Below are 23,656 nucleotides of genomic sequence, written 5' to 3'. Positions count from 1 at the left end.
CCCCTTTTGCGACCTTCCGACAAGCAAGGTCAGTGGGGGAGCCAGTCTCACTTAACAACGGTGTGGCTAATTTAACAAATGCAGCGCTCCACTTAAACAACCGCGGTAAGAAAGGTCATAAAAATAGGATGATGTTTGCTTAACAAGTTTCTCACTTGGCAACATAAATTCCGGGCTCGGTCATAAGTCAAGGACTGCCTGCACAGTATACTCACTGAGTTGTATTTAATTTGGAAGAAAATACATGCAGCATGGATACGCTATTTGTGACCACTTTGAGGCTATATTTTTTTTGATATCAAATAAAACCTTCAGAAGCGTTAATTTTTCCATCTTGCATTGAATATCTTTTTTCTTCTGCTTTTGATTTGTTTTTGATGGTCTGTGTGCTTGCTCACAAATTAAATATCAGAAAAATATTTCTTTACAGCATATTCTTATACATTAAATAATAGCCCCGGGTCCTCATAAATTGGATGTTTCTAGAACATCTTCCTTTTTTTTGATGCAATTGTGGTCTATTCAGCTCGGAAGGAAAGCAGTCCAAAACCGTCTAGCATTAATGGCAATGCCAGTGGTGAAAATATTGCAGGGTGCGTATCGTACGATGTGCATTGCAGTAGAAATAGGGAAGAGAAGCTTTCTTCATAGATGAATGAAAGGAAAGAGATATATTTATAAATTGACTACATGTATATGCTTCCAGAGGTGGCATTCAGCAAGTTCTGACCAGTTCTGGAGAACCGGTAGCGGAAATTTTCAAAGGTTTGGAAAACTGGTGGCTGGCCACGCCCCCATCTATTCTCTGCCTCCTGAGGCCCAGCTGATCGGGAGGGAATGGGGATTTTGCGGTATCCTTCCCCTGGAGTGGGGAGGGAATGGAGATTTTGCAGTATCCTTCCCCTGCCACGCCCACCAAGCCACACCATGCCCACCAAGCCATGACCACAGAACTGGTAGTAAAAAAAAAAATTTGAATCTCACCACTGTAATGCAGACTTAGGGAATAGTTTGACTGTTTCGAGGGAATTATTGGTTTAGCGGAGTGATGGCATTCGGGGGGGAAAACTCTCCTTGTGTCTAATTGTCTTGGTGTGCAGTGCTCTGTAGCATCATTTGGAGAGTAGAAGTTGACGCAATTTATGTCCAGAATGTGAGGGGTCTGTAGATATTTTCCCTGGCCTTTTTCTGACTCGTCCTCAATGGAAGGCAGGTGGGCAGGAATTGTTTCTTCTGCATATCAAACGTCGGATGAAAAATTAACAGACGCGGCTTCATTTTAACCATCTGTTGGAATCACGAACTTTTTTCAGAGGCTGTCACAGCTGCAAAAGCTGAAGAGCAACAGATTGCTGCACATCCATCAAGGAGACCCAGCACAGGGCATTAATTGTGAGAGGAATCTGGATTGCTGAAAATAGTAAAAATGGCAGTTTACCAAAGGAAAACATATTTGGCCATTGGCTACCCTTGAAACCCCTGGATTGTTGCCAAAGTATTTTGGACTTCTAACACATCATTTTATAAATGGAAGAGTATCATTTGCGGTAGATATTTATCTGCAAGCATAGAGCGGTGCAGTGGTCCAGAGGTGGAGCTCTCGCCTCACAATCATGAAGTTGTGAGTTCAATCCTGGGAAAAGGCAGTTATTTCTCTCACTGGGCAAACTAAGAATATATCAGCTGAACAAAACTCTGCGTTGGTGACAGGAAGAGCACCTGGCCATTAAACACTTCGCTAGCTCCATTCAGTTGCCCAGACTCCACCCCGCAAGGGCTTATGGAGAATAAGATGATGATTTATCTGTAAGCATAAAGGAGTGGAGTGGCTCACATCAGTGGTGGGATTCAAAAGTTTTTACTACTGGTTATGTGGGCGTGGCTTGGGGGGCATGGCAGGGGAAGGATACTGTAAAATCCACATTCCCTCCTCACTCCAAGGGAAGGATACTGCAAAATCCCCATTCCCTCCCCACTCCAGGGGAAGGATACTGTAAAATCCCCATTCCCTCCCCACTCCAGGGGAAGGATACTGTAAAAACTCCATTCCCTCCCTACTCCAGGGGAAGGATACTGTAAAATCCCCATTCCCTCCCTACTCCAAGGGAAGGATACTGTAAAATCCCCATTCCCTCCCCACTTGTATGTTTCTATACATGACAATGACTGCTATTACTGAGAAAAATAAAATAGGGAAGAGTTTCATGTTATTCTGGATATCTTACTTTTTTGAGAACTTTGGCTGTTTGTATATCACTTATTGGCAGTTTTTTAAAGAGCCTGTGGAGAGCAGCAAAGAGCTTTCGTTCCAAGAAGAATGTCTTCAAATCCCCTTTGGGCTGCATTTTTTCTTTTATTGGGAAAGTGATATGTTGTGAATCAAATAAAACTTTGACGGTGAACTGTTGGAGGCTCAAGGAATATTGTCACGGGGTAGGACAGCTGGAATTAAGCCTTGATCTGGGCAAAGAAATTTTACCAGATCAATATAGAGATCCTGTGATGTGACAAACTTTATGTAGGGCTCTGACCTCCAAGTTTCTAAGCAATTTATTAGAAAATAGACATTTAATGGAGTCTTAAGAGACCTACGGATAGGTCAAAGTGGAGTTCGAAAGAAAAACAGTAGATATTACACTTGCTTTTTCTATTGACTTCTTTGAAAAAACAAAAAAAGGGTATGTATTTTAACACGGGCAGACAATTGCCTTTGTCTATAATTTGGATTAACTCATTTTTAGAAAGGATTAAACATTATAGATTTTTGTAATGATTTTTCAGCACTTCTAACAGTAGAATAAGGGACACGGTGGCTCAGTGGCAAACATGCAAAGCTTGTCAGCAGTTCAACGGTTTGAATCCCTAGCGCCACGTAATGGAGTGAGCTCCCGTGACTTGTCCCAGCTTCTGCCAACCTAGCAGTTCGAAAGCACGTAAAAATGCAAGTAGAAAAATAGGAACCACCTTTGGTGGGAAGGGAACTGCGTTCTGTGCGTCTTTTGTGTTGAGTCATGCCGGCCACATGACTACGGAGACGTCTTTGGACAGCGCTGGCTCTTCGGCTTTAAACGAAGATGAGCACCGCCCCTAGAGACGGGAACGACTAGCACATATGGGTGAGGGGAACCTTTATCTTTGCCTTTTAACAGTAGAATATGTGTCTTTCAGTTCGTTATTTTTTAAATCATTGTTATTTGAATTTTGTTTTTCATAAAACGCAGTGGTTCGGTTAAAGAAATCCCAGTGGAGGGGACTAGTGAGAATTTGATGGTAATATTTAATAAATCCATTATGTTACAAAGTTAATTAAAATAAGGCTTCCTTATTACAATGAGAAGCTTTAGCAATTTTATATATGCATGACTCTTTCAGAAACTCACCTAAAAGTAGATAACAGAACCATTTTCTCTTTTAAAAAGATAACTTTTGGAATTTAATTTTATTATCTATATCTAGCTATATCTCTATCTCTATCTCTATCTCTATCTCTATCTCTATCTCTATCTCTATCTCTATCTCTATCTCTATCTCTATCTCTACCTCTATCTATCCATCTATCCATCTATCCATCTATCCATCTCTCTATCTCTATCTATCTATCTATCTATCTATCTATCTATCTATCTATCATCTATCTATCTTTTTGTAGATTTTCATGGGTGTAGGTATACTGGTCTTCTTGTATTCAGGTCTTTTCCCATGTGAGATTGAGATTGTTTCGATGTGTGTGTGTTCTATTAAGATGCAGCCTGTTGTTCCTTAAGATGGCTTCTACTGTACTGCGTTGTGGAGTTGAACTTCCGGTAGGCCTGTTTTTTGCCCTCCCTGAGCCTCCGTGCGCGCCCTGCACTTACCTGCATCCAAAATGGGCTGTGTGGGGACTCCTAGGAGGGGAGGGGAGGGATGGGCGGGGCCAGCCAGGAGGGGGATTTGGGTGTTCTCCAAACTGCATAGAATCTTAGCTAGCAGTTCATCCAAGAACCTTGCGGGATTTTTGAACTGCTCTTGAAAGGGAGAAAAAAGGAGGGAGTCTCCCGATTTTGCCTTAAACCTCTTTTTTTGGGGGGGGGGCTCAAAAACACCTAGAACCGTAGAAAATAAAAATAGATGATTTTACAGCCCGTTTCATGCATGCCCTCTTATGCTTATAGCAATATTGGGGTTACATGTATAAATGCATGCGCACATTTGCGCTGTTCTCTTTAGAGATAAAAGCAACATTAATGAAAGTTTAAAAAAAATGAAAGGCGTGAGATCAAAAGAAAAGGGAATTATAGCTTAAATTAAGGTATACCAACCTCATTCGTTTTACACCTCCGTAACCTTCTTCTGTACAATATCTTATTTTATTATTATGTTCATACATCACTGCGCAACTTGGATTGTATTTAATGTTTCGCCTCTATTTTCTTTGAAGATCTCACCAGCTCAAGCTATTTTTTGTTCGGTCTTCTTTTTTTTCTTTTAATGCATTTATTCCCCCTTAGTATATTTGATACTAAGTATTACAACACATCAGCCGATTCCTCTTACAGTGATCCACTCACATTGAGGTTCTGTCTACATTCATCCAGAACATTATCATTCTGGATCCTTCCTCTTCTTGTTTTACTACTATCAAAACTACGACTACTACTTTCTTTTCACTACTACTCTTCTTGCTTTACTACATCCTAGGGAATTGATTCTCTCTTGCATTCAACTTTTACACCACCCGTAGTACGAAACCAGCAAAATATATGCTGTTACACGCAGCTGTTAGCATTTGTTCACAAGCTGTTGTGCTCTATCCGTTTTCTCATCTTTAGTAAATATCCTACAACAATTCAGATTTGTTTTTCCATTTGACGCCTGTGTTAATCCCTTCTTGAACGTTCAACTGAACAGAGTCTCTGGAACATGGGGAAATAATCTAGTTTTTTTTTTTCTCAAATGCTTGAATTTTGAATCTCCCTCACTCCCCACAACCATAGTTTATGGGACACGGAGAATCCTATGGATGTAAATGACAGGTTTTTCAGGCATGGTGGTACTATTTAATTGCATGTTCCCTGCCACTATCTAGGGACAAAACAAATCAATAAACATACTCTAATAACAGTATAGAGGGACACGGTAGCTCAGTGGCTAAGATGCTGAGCTTGTCAATCAGAAAGGTCGGCAGTTCGATGGTTCGAATCCCTAGCGCCGCGTAACGGAGTGAGCTCCCGTTCCTTGTCCCAGCTTCTGCCAACCTAGCAGTTCGAAAGCATGTAAAAAAATGCAAGTAGAAAAATAGGAACCACCTTTGGTGGGAAGATAACAGCGTTCCGTGCGCCTTCGGTGTTGAGTCATGCCGGCCACATGACCACAGAGACATTTTTGGACAGCGCTGGCTCTTCGGCTTTGAAAGGGAGATGAGCACCGCCCCCTAGAGTCAGGAATGACTAGCACATATGTGCGAGGGGAACCTTTACCTTTAATAACAGTATCCTCTTACCCAAAGGGCACTGCCTTGTCTCCTCCCTTCCTTTCTCTCTAGAAAGTAAGATCTATTAAACAGCTAATCGTGTTTCTTTCTTTATAGCTCTGAATTAACAAGGGGGAGGGGGAGAATGGTATTGGATTTCCCAGAGGTTGTATTTATTATATTGTAATTTGATTTACGTAGCTGTATCAGTTTTGCACTTGAAGCCAAATAGAGTGAAATTTGTAAGTTGGCTGTAATGGAGCCCTTGCAGCTTCAGCAACTTTCTGATTTTTTTTCATAACTATGCCGACTCTTCCTATATCGCTTTCTTTTTTTTAAAAAAAACAAACACACCCACCCATACACACACACACACACACACACACCCCTAGCAAACAAAAAAAACATCTGCATCAAATTACTTGCTCCCAATCACAACTCAGAATAGAATGATAGGAAACATGTGACTTTTCCTATCATTCTCTTCTCTTCCAGTCTGTTCTATTCTGTTCGGTTCCACTCCATTCTTGTTTCTATTCCATTCCATTCTATTTTTTCTTTTCTATTCTATTCCATTCCACTCCACTCCATTCTTGTGTCTATTCTTTTCCATTCCATTTTTTGTATTCCATTCCATTCCACTCTACTCCACTCCACTATTGTTTCTATTCTATTCCTTTCCATTCCATTCCACTCCATTCTTGTTTCCATTTCATTTTTTTCTATTCTATTCTATTCTATTCTATTCTATTCCATTCCACTCCACTCCATTCCATTCCACTCCACTTCACTCCATTCTTGTGTCTATTCTATTCCATTCCATTTTTTGTATTCCATTCCACTCCACTCTACTCTACTCCACTCCATTCTTGTTTCTATTCAATTCCATTCCATTCCATTTTTTTCTATTCTATTCTATTCCATTCCATTCCATTCCACTCCACTCCATTCTTGTGTCTATTCTATTCCATTCAATTTTTGTATTCAATTCCATTCCATTCCACTCCACTCCATTCTTGTTTCGATTTTATTCCATTCCATTTTTCTATTCTATTCTATTCTATTCTATTCTATTCTATTCTATTCTATTCTATTCCATTCAACTTCACTCCACTCCACTCCATTCTTGTTTCTATTCTATTCCATTCCATTCCATTCCAATTTTTTTCTATTCTACTCTATTCTATTCCATTCCACTCCACTCCATTCTTGTTTCTATTTTATTCCATTCCATTTTTCTATTCTATTCTATTCTATTCTATTCTATTCTATTCTATTCTATTCTATTCTATTCCATTCAACTTCACTCCACTCCACTCCATTCTTGTTTCTATTCTATTCCATTCCATTCCATTCCAATTTTTTTCTATTCTACTCTATTCTATTCCATTCCACTCCACTCCACTCCATTCTTGTGTCTATTCAATTCCATTCAATTTTTGTATTCAATTCCATTCCAGTCCACTCCATTCTTGTTTCTATTTTATTCCATTCCATTTTTCTATTCTATTCTATTCTATTCCATTCCAATCCACTCCACTCCACTCCATTCTTGTTTCTATTCTATTCCATTCCATTCCAATTTTTTTCTATTCTACTCTATTCTATTCCATTCCACTCCACTCCATTCTTGTGTCTATTCTATTCCATTCCATTTTTGTATTCAATTCCACTCCACTCCACTCCATTCTTGTTTCTATTCTATTCCATTCCATTTTTTCTATTCCATTCCACTCCACTCTATTCCACTCCACTCTTGTTTCTATTCTATTCCATTCCATTTCATTCCATTCCATTCTTGTTTCTATTCTGTTCTATTCCATTCCATCTTTTGTGTTCCATTCCATTCCATCTTTTCTGTTCCATTCCATTCCATTTTTTTGTAATTTGGTGAAAAACCTTTGTTGTAAAATCTTTGACCTCCTTTCTGTGCATGCTCTGAAAACCCTGGGAAAAAATAATAATCCTAAAATTGACACAAGCTTCCTAATGATAAGATTGTTTCCAAACATGCATGGTTGATTCACTACCCCTAAGTTGGTAATAAGTGAACTCTTAAGAACTTCAGGAAATGCTGGCTTTGCAGGCTTCCATTTGTTGTTGAGGAAAACTACAATTTTGTTGCTTCCTGATACAAAAGAAGATTGCCAACAAGGAACTCCTGTGAAAGGGCTTAATGGGTAGGTTGCACTAAACTTGTCAGTTTGAAAGTCTGCCTTTTTGTTCATAAGGTATATTAGTTGTGGCTAAAGTATATCATTTGTGAAGCTTCACCATGAAAACAGTCTTAATAGGTGTCCTTCAGAAATGCTTGGCTTGAGTGACGTTGGAGCATCTAAGAGCTACACGAATGGATTTATGGCATGGCTCCTTTCCCTAGTTCTTAAGACTTAACTGCAGTGGCCTAAGAGCTACACATGTTTATGCAATGCTACTCCGTTTTTTTTCCAATTTAAAAACAAAAAGAGGGAGGGAGGAAGGACATTTCTGTCCAATGGGAGAAAGGAGGGAGGGAAAAAGGAAGAAGGAAGGAAGGAAGGAAGGAAGGAAGGAAGGAAGGCAGGCAGGCAGGCAGGCAGGAAGGAAGGAAGGAAGGAAGGAAGGAAGGAAAGGAAGGAAGGAAGGAAGGAAGGAAGGAAGGAAGGAAGGAAGGAAGGGTGGACATTTCTGTACAATGGGAGAAGGGAGAGAGGGGAGGGGGGAAGGAGGACAAACATTTCTGTCCAAAGGGAGAAGGGAGAGAGGGAGGGAAGGGAGGGAGGAAGGAAGGAAGGAAGGAAGGAAGGAAGGAAGGAAGGAAGGAAAGGCATTTCTGTCCAAGGGGAAAAGGGAGGGAGGGAAGGAAGGAAGGAAGGGAGGAAGGAAGGAAGGAAGGAAAGGCATTTCTGTCCAAGGGGAAAAGGGAGGGAGGGAGGAAGGAAGGAAGGAAGGGCATTTTTGTCCAATGGGAGAAGGGAGAGAGGGGAGGGGGGAAGGAGGACAAACATTTCTGTCCAAAGGGAGAAGGGAGAAGGGAGAGAGGGAGGGAAGGGAGGGAGGGAGGAAGGAAGGAAGGAAGGAAGGAAGGAAGGAAGGAAGGAAGGAAGGAAGGAAGGAAGGAAGGAAGGAAGGAAGGAAAGGCATTTCTGTCCAAGGGGAAAAGGGAGGGAGGGAGGGAGGGAAGGAAGGAAGGAAGGAAGGAAGGAAGGAAGGAAGGAAGGAAGGAAGGAAGGAAGGAAGGGCGGGCATCTCTGTCCAAGGGGAAAAGGGAGGGAGGGAAGGAAGGAAGGAAGGAAGGAAGGAAGGGAGGGAGGGAGGGAGGGAGGGAGGGAGGGAGGAAGGGTGGACATTTCTGTACAATGGGAGAAGGGAGAGAGGGGAGGGGGGAAGGAGGACAAACATTTCTGTCCAATGGGAGAAGGGAGAGAGGGAGGGAGGGAAGGGAAGGGAGGGAGGGACGAAGGAAGGAAGGAAGGAAAGAAAGAAAGAAAGAAAGAAAGAAAGAAAGAAAGAAAGAAAGAAAGACAGACATTTTGCCCAAAGGGAGAAGGGAGGGAGGAAGTGAGGGAAGGAAGGATATTTCTGTCCAATGGGAGGAGAGAAGGGGAGGGGAGGGGGATGGATATATGGATATATGGATGGATGGATGGGTGGGTGGGTGGATGGATGGAAGGAAAGAAGGAAGGAAGGAAGGAAGGAAGGAAGGAAGGAAGGAAGGAAGGGGCATAGTTTGGAAATAACATGTATCTCTTCCAAACAATTGCAGATGAAAAATAAGATGACTAAAGTAATCAAAGTTAGGGGTAGCAAAAGCCACCTTTCTTAGCCTCATCTTGGATGTGCAACATCCAGACCTTTGTGATTGAAAAGGTCTATAGAAACACTGCCAAGTAAATGAATTGAAGGGGGAAATTGTTTGTTTGTACAGACCAAGATTTTATGCGCAGAATGTTTCTCTTAATTTGGCTAAGATTAGGGACAAAAACCGATTAAAATTTGAGCCAAACTAGAACGGTTACCTAACACTGAACCGGAGAAATACAATGTTGTAGAACAAAACGTAGCAATGTCTAAAAGGAAGGGATAGGTCAAGATAAGTTACTTGCTAAGTATTCTGACATAGAAGAGATTTATCCTAAGCTTTTTCCAATCCTCCTTCCTGGGGATAATATCTACAGTCCCCCATTATCTGCAGAGCAAGATTTTTAAAGGAGACTACATCTGATCTTGAACTTCCTACTTAATGTCAGCATTAAGTCTTCCACTGCTTGAGCCATGACAAAATAACACCCCCAAAAAATCATTGTGTGTCCTAAGGTTGACCTTTGGCTGATATCCTCCATTTAAAGTTGATTATGGGACACGGTGGCTCAGTGGCTAAGATGCTGAGCTTGTCGATCAGAAAGGTCAGCAATTCGGCGGTTCGAATCCCTAGCACCGCGTAATGGAGTGAGCTCCCGTTACCTGTCCCAGCTTTTGCCAACCTAGCAGTTCGAAAGCACATAAAAATGCAAGTAGAAAAATAAGAACTACCTTTGGTGGGAAGGGAACATTGTTCCATGCACCTTCAACGTTGAGTCATGCCAGCCACATGACCGTGGAGACGTCTTCGGATAGCGCTGGTTCTTCAGCTTTGAATTTTAGATGAGCACCGCCCCCTAGAATCGGGGACCACTAGCGCATAGGGGTGAGGGGAACCTTGACCTTTATGTATTACTCTCCTTGATAAAGGGTAGATTATCTGCAGCCAAGTAAAAATATAAATAGTCAAAATAGGGGGAAATCTTAACTGGCGTATCCATCAAGTTGAATTATGACATTTCAAACCAAAGGGCAAGGCCGTAGGAAATTGCTGAGGGCAGTTCAGAGGAAACAAAAAGAGAAGGAAATTGACAAAGCCACTTTGGCTCCTGGTGCTGTGTTTTCCACCCAAAAACAATTTCCTTAGCAGCCCATTTCAACAAATGCTTTTTCCATCGACTTTGTTGGCAGCTGACACTCCGGTTTCTGAAAACTTCTGAAACTCCAAGCCCCAGTAATGACTAAGAGACTATCATTACCTCCCTCCTTTTCTTCCTCCCTTCCATCTTTCCTCCCTCCCTCCCTGTATTTTCTTCCTAGTCCTTCCTTCCTTCCTCCCTCCCTCCTTTCCTTCCTTCCCTCTTTCCTTCCTTCTCCGCATAAAATGTTATTGCTCACTTAACTCTATTTTGACTACCAACTTTCCTTCTAGTCTCGTTGCGTTGGATTTAACCGGTAATGTTTCCAGCGGAATTTGTATAGTAGTAAAACTATAAAAAAAAGCAAAATAAAGAAATAAATGAATGAATTCAAAATTGTACCCTAATTTAAGTCAGCGACGAAGTTCTCGTTGACCTCAGCGAAGCTGGAACGGGAATCGGTTGCCCTTTTGGACAAAGCTGTAGCTAAAACATGCTTTCTAGGTCAATAATTGCTTGGTTGAGAACTCAAACGAAGCTTGAGCTACAGACGGTCCCCTCCTGAGTGTAAACTATGGTTATGATTAGCACTTCGTTACACGGCTCCAAATAATTAAAGCAACTTTTGAAAATTGGTTGGCTGATTTGCGGCTAATGCCGTTTTGATAGCCACCGAAATGAGCCTCAAATGTTTCCCCCTGTACTGTTTACAGCAAATTTGCAGTCGCTGTTTACGATCTCCTAGAACTTCACACATGGTGTTTTCCTCCTCGGGGTTGTTAGAGTTGAGAGCAGTGATTGTGACATGAATATTGTGTGCCTTTAAGCCAGTTTTCTGTCACTCGATGCAATTGCTAAAATGTTAAATTAGGACCAGGTTCAGCCCAAATGTAAGCCATGGAAGATCACTGGATAACAGAGTAACAGAGTTACAATCCAATACAATAGCAGAGTTGGAAGGGACCTTGGAGGTCTTCTAGTCCAACCCCCTGCCCAGGCAGGAAACCCTATACCGTTTCAGACAAATGGCTATCCAACATCTTCTTAAAGACTTCCAGTGTTGGGGCATTCACAACTTCTGGAGGCAAGTTGTTCCACTGATTAATTGTTCTAACTATCAGGAAACTGTTAGTCTGACAACAACTAATAGAGTTGGAAGAGACCTTGGAGGTCTTCTAGTCTGACCCCCTGCTCATGCAGGAAACCCTGTACCATTTCAGACAAATGGTTGCCCATTCTTTTCTTTAAAATCTCCAGTGTTGGAGCACCCACAACATCTGGAGGCAAGGAGTTCCATTGATCAATTGTTTTCACTGTCAGGACATTTCTCCTTAGTTCTAGGTTGATTCTCTCCTTGATTAGTTTCCACCCGTTGCTTCTTGTCCTGCCCTCTGGTGCTTTGGAGAATAGGTTGACCCACACTTCTTGCAAGAGCCGAGGTGGCGCAGTGGTTAGGGTGCAGTACTGCAGGCCACTTCAACTGACTGTTATCTGCAGTTCGGCGGTTCTAATCTCACCGGCTCAAGGTTGACTCAGCCTTCCATCCTTCCGAGGTGGGTGAAATGAGGACCCAGACTGTGGGGAGCAATATGCTGACTCTGTAAACCGCTTAGAGAGGGCTGAAAGCCCTATGAAGCGGTATATAAGTCTAACTGCTATTGCTATTGCTATTGCTATCTTCATGGCAGCTGCATAGATATTGGAAGACTGCTATCATGTCACCCCTAGTCCTTCTCTTCATTAAACTAGACATACCCAATTTCTCAATAGTTTTAACCTCCAGTCCCCTAATCATCTTTGTTGCTCTTCTCTCTATTCTTTCCAGGGTCTCGACTATAATAATTCTAAGGCCGGTCACTGTCGGTCAACCTTGTGGGGAGGTAGAACAGTATGGGTTCCTGTTGTGGCCCAGCAGGAGCCGTTGGAGCTGCCACCAGACTCCGACAGCGAGGGGCCCTCTGAGTCGGCTCTGGAGGATGTGGAGGACCCTGGACAGGGTTCCGACTCCGAGCAGGGCGCAGAGAGGCTGGTTGGCCACCAGGAGGCACCTGAGTCTTGGACCAGTGGGGAGGTTTACAGCGCACTTCTGTCGCCGTGCTGTTGTCGCCCTCATTCGTCGGCGCGCTTTAGAACTCGCGGTTTTGTCACCACGGTCTAGTTGGGTGCGCTTTTGTCATTCGCCCTTTTGTCAGTGAACCCTAGAAACAACACCAGAATGTTTCCTTCCTGCCTACCTTACAGGATTAGCCCTGTAAAGTGGAAACAGCAAAATGAGATTTCTTCCAACAACCGGTTCTCCGAACTGCTTAGAAAGTTAACAACTGGTTCTCCCGAATAGGTGCGGACCGGCTGAATCCCACCACTGATTGTATCCCTCTGTTAATACAATTTAGGATTGCATTGGCTTTTTTTGGCTCCTGGCTTATATTTAACTGGCTGTCCACTAAGACTCCAAGATCCCTCTCACAGTTACTGCTATTAAGCCTGTTTCATCCAGTCTATATATGTACTTTTGGTTAACTGTAAGACTTTACTTTTCTCCACATTGAATTTCATTTTGTTAGATAGGGCCCAGTGTTCAAGTCTGTCAAGATCCATTTGGATCTTGAGCCTATCTTCTAGGGTGTTAGCTATTCCTGCCAGAATATACTAACACAGCGTCCGACAGCTTAGTCTCTGAAATGTTTCCACTAAAAACATCTGTATGGAACTTGCAGTTGAAATGCTTGCCAACATCCACTGGACTATCCCACAATATTCAGTTCCCCTATTAGTCCTGGCAAACCTTCCATTTGGATATATGAGATAACCAGTTTCTTAAGGACAATGTTCATTGCCATTGTGTCTCAGCAAACGTCCAAATCTATTCAAATCTACTTGGCAAATAGCAACATATGTTCTAAATCTATTCACATGAACCGTTTTCAAATTAGTTGTTTTAATTTTTTTTTGTCCTCTTGCCGCTTTGGGTATATAAAATAGTACATTTTGTAAATAGTAAACTTTAAATTTTGGTAGATGAAATGAAAATGAATCACGTGAAGTGTTAACACAACTTTATGATGCCTTGGTAAGGCCACACTTGGAATCCTGCATCCAGTTTTGGTCGCCACGATGCAGAAAAGATGTGGAGACTCTAGAAAGAGTGCAGAGAAGAGCAACAAAGAGGATTAGAGGACTGGAGGCTGAAACATATGAAGAACGGTTGCAGGAACTGGGTATGCCTAATTGAATTAGGAGCCGAGGTGGCGCAGTGGTTAAATGCAGCACTGCAGGCTACTGCTAGATCAGCAGTTCAGCGGTTCAAATCTCACCGGCTCAGGGTTGACTCAGCCTTCCATCCTTCCGAGGTGGGTAAAATGAGGACCCAGATTGTTGGGGGCAATATGCTGACTCTCTGTAAACCGCTTAGAGAGGGCTGAAAGCCCTATGAAGCGGTATATAAGTCTACTGCTATTGCTATTGCTATTGAATGAAAAGGAGGACCAGGGGAGACATGATAGCAGTCTTCCAATATCTCAGGGGTTGCCACAAAGAAGAGGGAGTCAAGCTATTCTCTAAAGAACCGGAGGGCAGGACAGGCTGTATCTTAATAGAACACACACCCTGAGGGGTTTTAGGGGTGTCTTACCCCCCCACCATATTTTTCTCCAGAGAGTAAGTCATCTGTGTACCAAGTATGGTTGAAATTGCTCAAGGCATTCCAGAGTTATGTTGGAACACACACACACACACACACACACACACACACACACGTTTAGATAGATAGAGAGACCGAGATAGATAGAGAGACTGAGACAGATAGACAGATAGACAAAGAGACAGACAGACAGACAGATAACACCAGATTCTTTTCAGTGCTGTTCTGTCAAACACCTACCATAGTGAATGGAATTTTATGCAGATGTGCCTTGATTTTCAATTGTTATTGGGATTTATAGGGATTTTAAAACATTTACTTTCCTTATTTGTTACATTTGCATCCTGCCTTTCTTTGAAATGGTCACAGGAGTTCACCCTAATGCCATTTTAAGGATAGAAAGAATAATTCTCTGAGATTAGTTGGGATGATTGAGAATGAGGGGGTCTCAAACCATCCAGCGAGCCAGCTGGGGTATGAACACTGTAAAGTTATACAACTACGCTACATACCCTTTATCATCTACGGCGCAAAATAAAAGGGGAGATTGCAGTAAAATTAACCAACGTGGAGAAAGCAAGACTTTGATTTAGCTAACAAAGTTTAGCACCCCTAATCTTTTTAAGTAATACAAACAAGTTATTAATTACCATGTCACAATATGTCATGGAAAAATATTGGCTTAATTAAGAATTTTAAAGCCTGTACCATTACATAAATTATTCTGTTGTGCAAAATTATTTATGTGCTTTCACTCACTATTTTTTAAATAACATGTACTCTTCTGAATGCTGACTTGCTATAATATGTCAGTAAAAAGTTATACAAGCCGCAAAATAATTAATGGTTTAATGAGTTTATTTCTTGAGGAAAAAAAATGTTGTTAAACAACTTGCCTCCAGAAGTTGTGAATGCTCCAACACTGGAAGTCTTTAAGAAGATGTTGGATAGCCATTTGTCTGAAACGGTATAGGGTTTCCTGCCTAGGCAGGGGGTTGGACTAGAAGACCCCCAAGGTCCCTTCCAACTCTGCTATTGTATTGTATTGTATTGTATTGTATTGTATTGTATTGTATTGTATTGTATTGTATTGTATTGTATTGTATTGTATTGTATTGTAAGGGTTTAACTATCAGTTAAAACTAGTTTGCATGATTTAAAATACTGGCTTTTTATTATCTGTGGGTAATTCTACTAAAAATATGACTTGAAAGAATCATCTTACTGGCAAAACCCAACATCTTTGTGCTTTCTCTAAATTGCTCCAAATATCTAAATCCCCTAATTGTATAATTTCTTTCATTTCATTTCATTTTATTTGTCTTGTATGCCGCCCACTCCCGGAGGACTCCGGGCGGCTCACAACAGACAAGGGAAAGGGGATAAATAGACAAGACAACACTTTAAAAAAAAGGCACAACATTCACAATTTCTGTGGGGCTGCTGGAGCAGCCAGGACTTGGTGGCTTTGCGGAAGGCCAGGAGGGTAGTAATTACTCTTTTTTCCACGCTCTACCCCACATTTTCACTTCTTCTTTTCTCCCCCCTCCCCTTAGTTTTCCATTACTTTTTATTTCCCTTTGGATTTTATATTTTTTATAAACCCATAAACTTTGTAGAGGGGAACAAAAACCCTCACAAAATAAAAAACCTGGAAGCTAAAAATCAAATATCTCTAAAGGTAAAGGTTCCGCTCACACATATGTGCTAGTCGTTCCTGACTCTAGGGGGCAGTGCTCCAGGGTGGGTTGCTGCTGGCATTACTGCCAGTTCGGTGCGCATGCAATTTTATGCGGGCTCCAGAGCACACTCCGCGTGCATGCGCAGTTGCCCATAAATAGATCTGCGCATACGCAGAATATTTAAAAATGGGGGGGAAAATATGCCGTGCCCACTGAGGAACCAGTTCAGAGGCGTGGAAGACCTCAACACCGAAGGCACACTGAGCACTGTTCCCTTCCCACCAAAGGTGGTTCCTATTTTTTCTACTTGCATTTTTTACATGCTTTCGAACTGCTAGGTTGGCAGAAGCTGGGACAAGTCACGGGAGCTCATTCCGTTACGCAACGCTAGGGATTCGAACCGCCGACCTGCCGACCTTTCTGATTGACAAGCTTGGCGTCTTAGCCACTGAGCCACCTAAATATCTGTAGATGGGACTAAATTATCCTTTAGAAACAGAACGATGCCGTATTTTGGAGGACGCTATCTCCACCTTCCCTGTGGCTAGCTTGATCTAATAATGGAGAAACGAATAAACAAATGAAAACCCTGCCACTAAATGAATCCATTGGCGGTTCCTTAAAACATGCAAAAATTAAACCAGACGGAGCTTGCATTAATACAAGAATGAAAGCCAGCCCTAAATGGTAAATGATTTGGGAAAGTGGAGGGATACCATAAATTTCCCGAATAAAGTGAGATTACAGTAGAGAAAGGAGATTTTCTTTTCAGCACTCAATGGCTATCTTTGAAAGCCGTTGATTATTATTATAATGTGAAATTATTCGCAGACGGTTTCTCAGTCCCTAAACTAATTTGATTCCAACGTAATCACGAGAACCGCGGCAACAGCAATGCACTTTAAAGCATGGATGGCGACAACTCAATATAAATCAGTTAAGCAGCATTAGACTTTTAATCAGGGGTTAAATGGCATAAAGAAAGCAAAAAGAGGTTTAGTGAAAGACTTCACTGGTCTGAAGAGAAACTGGCTTTGAATAAGATATTTTATTTTTATGTATTTGTATTGATTAGTTTTGCAAATCACTCAAGGTGTGGAACATACCCAATACACCGTACTCTTCCTGTGTTCCCACAACAACAACCTTGTGAGGTAGGTTGGGTTGAGAGAAAAGGATTGGCCCAAAGTCACCCAGCTGGCTTTCATGGCTAAGGCAGGACTAGAACTCACCATCTCCTGGTGATTGGCGCCAAAGACATCCAGCTGGCTTTCATGGCTAAGGTGGGACTAGAATTCACCATCTCCTGGTGATTGGCCCCAAAACACCCAGCTGGCTTTCATGGTTAAGGCAGGACTAGAACTCACCAGCTCCTGGTGATTGGCCCAAAGACACCCAGCTGGTTTTCATGGATAAGGCGGGACTAGAACTCACCAGCTCCTGGTGATTGGCCCAAAGTCACCCAGCTGGCTTTCATGGCTAAGGTGGGACTAGAACTCACCATCTCCTGTTGATTGGCACCAAAACACCCAGCTGGTTTTCATGGCTCAGGCGCAACCAGAGGTTATGTCTCCCATTTTTCTAGTCTAGTACACAATGAGAGAAATTTAGATAACACAAAATTCCTGTCTTTGCAGCTCAGCGTAACCTGTCCTTATTTACGTCACCATTCATACAGTGATTTGTGTGTTAATGGTGTGTTGCATGTATGTGTAAAATAACCATCCTTGATTTTGTTTATGTGCATAGAATTTACATTTTTTTAAAAAATAGGTACCCTGTTTCCCCAAAAATGAGACCTCCCTGGATAATCAGCCCAATCGGGCTTTTGAGCGCATGCGCTAAAATAAACCCTCCCCCCAAAAAATAAGCCCTCCATGAAAACATTGCAACACAGCAGCAGCCGTGAGGTGGCCATGCTCGCCTCCTCCTGAACCCCAAAAATAATAAGACCTCCCCGAAAATAAGGCCAAGCGTTTATTTCAGGAGTCAAAAGAAAATAAGACCCTGTCTTATTTTTGGAAAAACACTATACAAGTTATAACAGAACAAAGCTTAAATTACGTTATATACCTAAAACTGTAATAAAATTGTAGCCTTCCAAAGTTTAAGAAAACAACTGAAGAAAAATAAAAAAAGGAATAGTTAAGAGAAGAAAAGGGGGAAAATCTATAGATTAAAAGGGGGGGAGAACCACGGCTAGTCATACAATGTCACTCAATTAAGTATTGATTTTTTTAAAAAAAACTGGTGTTCTTCTATGATGTTAAATAGCTTAAATGGATCATTGCAAATCAACTTTTAAACAAATGAAGCCGGAACCATGTGTTCTAGCCTTATCTCTCCATTCATCTGGTCTGTTTGTTGGTTCAAAGCCAATTCAATGTCTAAAACCTTTAAAACCAGATATAGGGTACACACACGATTCCTTCCAAAAACACAATTTTGTAACCCTTCTAGCCTCAAGAAATCCATCTCTGTTCATAAACAGGCCAATGGTAAACTTACACTCCCGCCATGGTTTCCTATTGAAAATGCAACGAAAATGTAAGCAAAACTCTGCGAAAAATAAAATCCAATTTGTTGGTCAATTTAGAAAGGCCACAGCTGTTTGGTGATAAAAATCACGTCTGGACAACTTCACGTGCCTTGTGTTTTGCCCATGGCAGTGTTCACTTCGGTTCAGTTTCATCTCTCCTGCAATTCTTCCTTTTCAGCCTTAAAGAGTGCTCAGCTTTCTCTCTTGTTATCTTGCAAATTTACATTACAAGAAATATTTTCTTGGTAGGTCTGTGGGTTGTGTTGCTAAATTTCCGAGCTGTGCTTATAAAAAAAAACTTAATTCAAAAGCTTTTTTAGAATCTCAGGGTGTTTTGCTTCTAATCTTAGCGTAGCCGAAGTCCCGGGAAACTTATTTATGGTTGAAATGAATTAGAATGGTTCTCTTGGGGTAAAAATAATAAAAAAAAGTAGCATCTTAAATTCTGTTCAGAGTATAAATGTGATAACAGATGAAACAGAAGTGCCGGTAGCCTCAAATGAATTTAGGAATCAAATCTAATTAAAAACTGATAATTTAGTGTTGCGAACAACAGAAAGTAGTTTTTATTTTGATGGACAAAGGGAATGCTTTGAAAATTAAACCTAAGAAAAAGAAATAAAACTTGGCTGTATTGCTATAGAATAGAATAGAATAGAATAGAATAGAATAGAATAGAATAGAATAGAATAGCAGAGTTGGAAGGGACCTTGGAGGTCTTCTAGTCCAACCCCCTGCCTAGGCAGGAAACCTTACACCATTTCAGACAAAAATTCTTGTTAAAAACTTCCAATGTTGGAGCATTCACAACTTCTGGAGGCAAGTTGTTCCACTGATTCATTGTTCTAACTGCATGTACATATACATATACATATACATATACATATACATATACATATACATATACATATACATATACATATACATATACATATACATATACATATACATATACATATACATATACATATACATATACATATACATATACATATACATATACATATACATATACATATACATATACATATACATATACATATAAAGAAGGGTTGGAGGAAGTGTTCTGACCGAGGCTTCCCAAGAGCATGAAGCAAACTCCTTGTCCCGACAAAAAGCCATTTTATTAATTTACTGTGAATTCTGCTCATTCACATCCAACAAAGTCTTTCGAGGGAGGATTTACGGTCACTGACCTTATCTGGCTTGGAGAACTGCCAGGCTGATATCTGCAAAACTTGGCAAGGAGTCTCGGAGAGTCACAAACCAATTAAGCGAACTAATTGTCTCCTGCAAACTCCACTCCCCATTTGCTCCTCTTTATTCCCTATAGGAGGGGCCATTCACCATCCACCTGTGGCTTTACTCCCAAGTCGGCCCTTGTTCCTTAGCTGTTCCCTTCGTCTTGCAACTCTGTGCATGCGCACACTGGGAACAGGCTCCAGCTGTTCTTCTGCCTCACTGATTTCTGACTCCAAAGGCAGCTGATAACTGGTCTATGAGTCTGGCCCCCTCTCTGCCTCCGACACAGAGCCCTCATCAGAGCCTTCCCCAGACTCCAGGACTGGCCCATCTTCCTCCCCAACCTCCTCACTATCTGAATCTGCTGCCAACTCTGCTGGCTGCTGGTGGGCCACAACAGGAAGGCACTTAATGTACAAAAATAGTTTTAGATGATTATATTTACATCATCAATATCCTCGGCAAAATATAGGAGTGCTGAAGACTTAGAAATTCCTGTTAACTAGAGTTATGAATGGGCCCTTTTTGCTGATAGTTTTATTGAAGAGATTTGCCTTCTGAAGGATAACGTGCATAGTGGTGTTTAATTTACACACTTCAAGCACATCCAGGGCTTGACTGCTGGGAAACTGATCACGGTGAATAAAAGAAGAAGTGTGAATCAATGCTTCTGTGACTTAAAAAGCTATTAATCCACAAATGCTACGAAGCAATTTGCTGAGCACTTCCTAAGTTGCAAGGTGCATCTTAAATTAACGGTGAATGCCTTGTAACTGTTTTAGAAAATTGCTACTGTATGTTTCTCCTTGCAATAATTAGAAGTTTATACAATGGGGGATTGTTGGTAATTGGTTGCTAGCTAGCTTGGTCATTTTTATGGTACTGTGGATGTCTTTATTTAGAACGTTTCCAGGATTTTTCATTCTGTAAATTGAGGATTACCTGTATTGTATTAGTTTGTGTGTGGGGGGGGGGGGTGTTTGTGTGTGTGTGTGTTTGTGTGTGTGTGTGTGTGTGTGTGTGTGGAGAGAGAGAGAGAGGGAATAGATAGATAGATAGATAGATAGATAGATAGATAGATAGATAGATAGATAGAGAGAGAGAGAGAAAGGGAGAGAGAGAGAGAGACAGACAGACAGACAGACAGACAGACAGACAGAGACAGACAGAGAGAGAGATAACCTAGAGCAGGATTAGATAGATAGACGATAGATAGATAGATAGATAGATAGATAGATAGATAGATAGACGATAGATAGATAGATAGATAGATAGATAGATAGACGATAGATAGATAGATAGATAGATAGATAGATAGATGATAGATAGATAGATAGATAGATAGATAGATAGATAGATAGATAGATATAAAGAGGGATTAGATAGATATAAAGAGGGATTAGATAGATTATAGATAGAGAGAGAGAGAGGGAGAGAGACAGAGAGAGAGAATATAGAACAGGATTAGAAAGAGATGATAGATAGATAGATAGATAGATAGATAGATAGATAGATAGATAGATAGATTGATTGATAGAGAGATTGATAGAGAGATTGATAGAGAGAGAGAGAGACAGAGAGAGAGAGAGAGAGATAACATAGAGCAGGATTAGATAGATAGATAGATAGATAGATAGATAGATAGATAGATAGATAGATAGATAGATGATAGATAGATAGATAGATAGATAGATAGATAGATATAAAGAGGGATTAGATAGATATAAAGAGGGATTAGATAGATTAGAGAGAGAGAGAGAGAGAGAGGGAGAGAGACAGAGAGAGAGAATATAGAACAGGATTAGATAGAGATAGATAGATGATAGATAGATAGATAGATAGATAGATAGATAGATAGATAGATAGATAGATAGATAGATGATAGATAGATAGATAGATAGATAGATTGATAGATTGATAGAGAGATTGAGAGAGAGAGAGAGAGAGAGAGAGAGAGAGAGAGAGAGAGAGAGAGAGAGAGAGATAACCTAGAGCAGGATTAGATAGATAGATAGACAGACAGACAGACAGACAGACAGACAGATAGATAGATAGATAGATAGATAGATAGATAGATATAATATAAAGAGGGATTAGATAGATTATAGAGAGAGTGGGGAGAGAGAGAGTATATAGAGCAGGATTAGATAGATAGATAGATAGATAGATAGATAGATAGATAGATAGATAGATAGATAGATAGATAGATAGATAGATAGATAGATATTTGCATATTAGTTTATTTTCTTTTTTAATTTTCTGAATTGAAAACACATAATATATTACCACTCAGAAACAAACAAACAAACAAAACAAGGAAAATGAGGCTACAAAACTAGGAAGTGACTAATGGATGCAATTATAGGTGAACCAAAATCTTTTAAACTTGAGAGGAATAACCTTATTAGTCCTGCTTCCCGTTTTCCTATTAATCTGAGTGCGGTTATTATTATTATCATTATTTTCAGGAGGCGTTGTGGATAAGGATCTCCGTCGCTACCTCAATCTGCGGTTCCAGAAGGGTTCGGTCGACCACGAGCTTCAGCAGATCATACGAGACAACCTCTACCTCCGAACTGTCCCATGTGAGTTGCCAAAATGTACATTTTTGTGGTTTTGATAGCGTGCCAGGTCTATGGATTTCTTTACGCATGCGCTGGTGAACAATACGAGTCGTGTTTTCATTCTGGTCTTATGGTGTGGCCGTCTTGATTGATTCTTACTGAGTTTTTGGGCTCAGCTGATGTCGAAAGCTTCATGTCAGGTGTGATCAAAAGTTTAACGAGCTGACTAATTCTGCTGAAAGCAAAAATTATAGGGTGCTGCAAGTGATTCCTAACAGGTGGAGCAGCTATAGACTGTACGCAGATATTTTCAGTGGTGATTTACTGGATCTCCGGATTTTTACACATGTTCGCAAGGTGACGAAGCTGTACATTAAGTGTCTTTTAGCAAAAGCATTATTTAAGATTATTCAGTATACTTTTAATACTAAAAAACATAAGTGTTGCCTTTAACCTGCAAATGTTTAATATACATATCCTGGTTTCCCGAAAATAAGACATCCCTGGATAATAAGCCCAATTTGGCATTTAAGCACATGCGCTAAAATAAGCCTTCCCAGAAAATATTACAACACAGCAGCAGCTACGAGGTGACCATGTTCGCTTCCTTCTGCACCTCAAAAATAATAAGACCTCCCCCAAAATAAGGCCGAGCACTTATTTTGGGGGTCAAAAGGAACTAAAACTCTGTCTTATTTTCGGGAAAACACAGTACATTTTATTCCAATATCTGGTAAAGAGAGTTGTTTATTGTTGTTGTTGTTGTTTATTAGTTTTGTATGCCGCCCACTCCCGAAGGACTCCGGGCGGCTCACAATAAACAAGGAAAGGGAAATAAATAAGACAATACAAAGAATTTAAAAATGCACAACATTCACAATTGAGGCGGGGCTGGATATTTCAACAGCCCCCCAGCCTGTCGGAACAGCCAGGACTTGAGTAGCTGTTAGTGAGTTGGACGGCCATATAAATTTATTTAATAAATAAAAACATATAAGAATACATGTGGAGATATAAAACATGGATTTAATAATAGCCAGAATGGAGGCATCGTTTGTCATTTCATAAATCAGAAAATTGAAATGAGAATTTATTTTTTTTATAAGTGCTTTTAAAGCCGCGGTGGAAATTAATTCTTGATTAGGATTGCTAAATTTACATTAAAGGGTGATTAAGGAAAGATCCTTGTGGCTTTTTTTGTGTGTGTGTTGTACTGTATAAATATTTGGAAAGCTCGGAACGGAGTTTTTAAAATAATGGTGTAAAAAGGACTTAAATGTGTATATCTATGGTTTAAAGATGTAAACCTTGGACTTTTGACATAGGCTTTTGACATAGGGACATTGGCTTAGAACATCTTATGCTTAGGCACTGGCTTCCTGTTTTTTTGCAAGATGCAACTCTGCCTATGTGGCTTTAATATAGAAGTAAAGGGGCTCTGAGAGGCTGTCCAGCCTGACCCAGTAGGTTTCACACTTAATGCCCAAATCTCACTTTACGTCCTGCTTTAGTTCTACCGCTTGATTTGCCGTTGGGGCATAGAATCCTCTTCCACCTTCAAAACTGTTGACTACTTTCTCCTGTAGCCCTGGAAAGGGGCCCATACGAGGTGCTCCCAGCC

The 23,656-nt window shown here is 40.8% G+C and overlaps 1 protein-coding gene across 1 annotated transcript in view; it reads left to right on the top strand.

Moving 5' to 3' along the window:
• MAGI2 (membrane associated guanylate kinase, WW and PDZ domain containing 2) overlaps nucleotides 1–23,656 on the top strand; it is a gene marked incomplete in the record, with an annotated part of 526,586 nt that overhangs the window by 87,293 nt on the left and 415,637 nt on the right. The window contains 1 exon segment of the mRNA XM_087722353.1: nucleotides 21,940–22,056. Within this exon segment, the coding sequence (XP_087578479.1) occupies nucleotides 21,940–22,056 (117 nt within the window).

This window comes from Thamnophis sirtalis, unplaced genomic scaffold, assembly GCF_051295495.1.
Source record: "Thamnophis sirtalis isolate CommonGarterSnake01/CBP01778 unplaced genomic scaffold, rThaSir2_p1.2 scaffold_9, whole genome shotgun sequence".
Lineage (NCBI taxonomy): Eukaryota > Metazoa > Chordata > Lepidosauria > Squamata > Natricidae > Thamnophis > Thamnophis sirtalis.
Note: the sequence above shows the minus strand (reverse complement) of the source record. Positions and strands in the feature narration are given on the sequence as shown.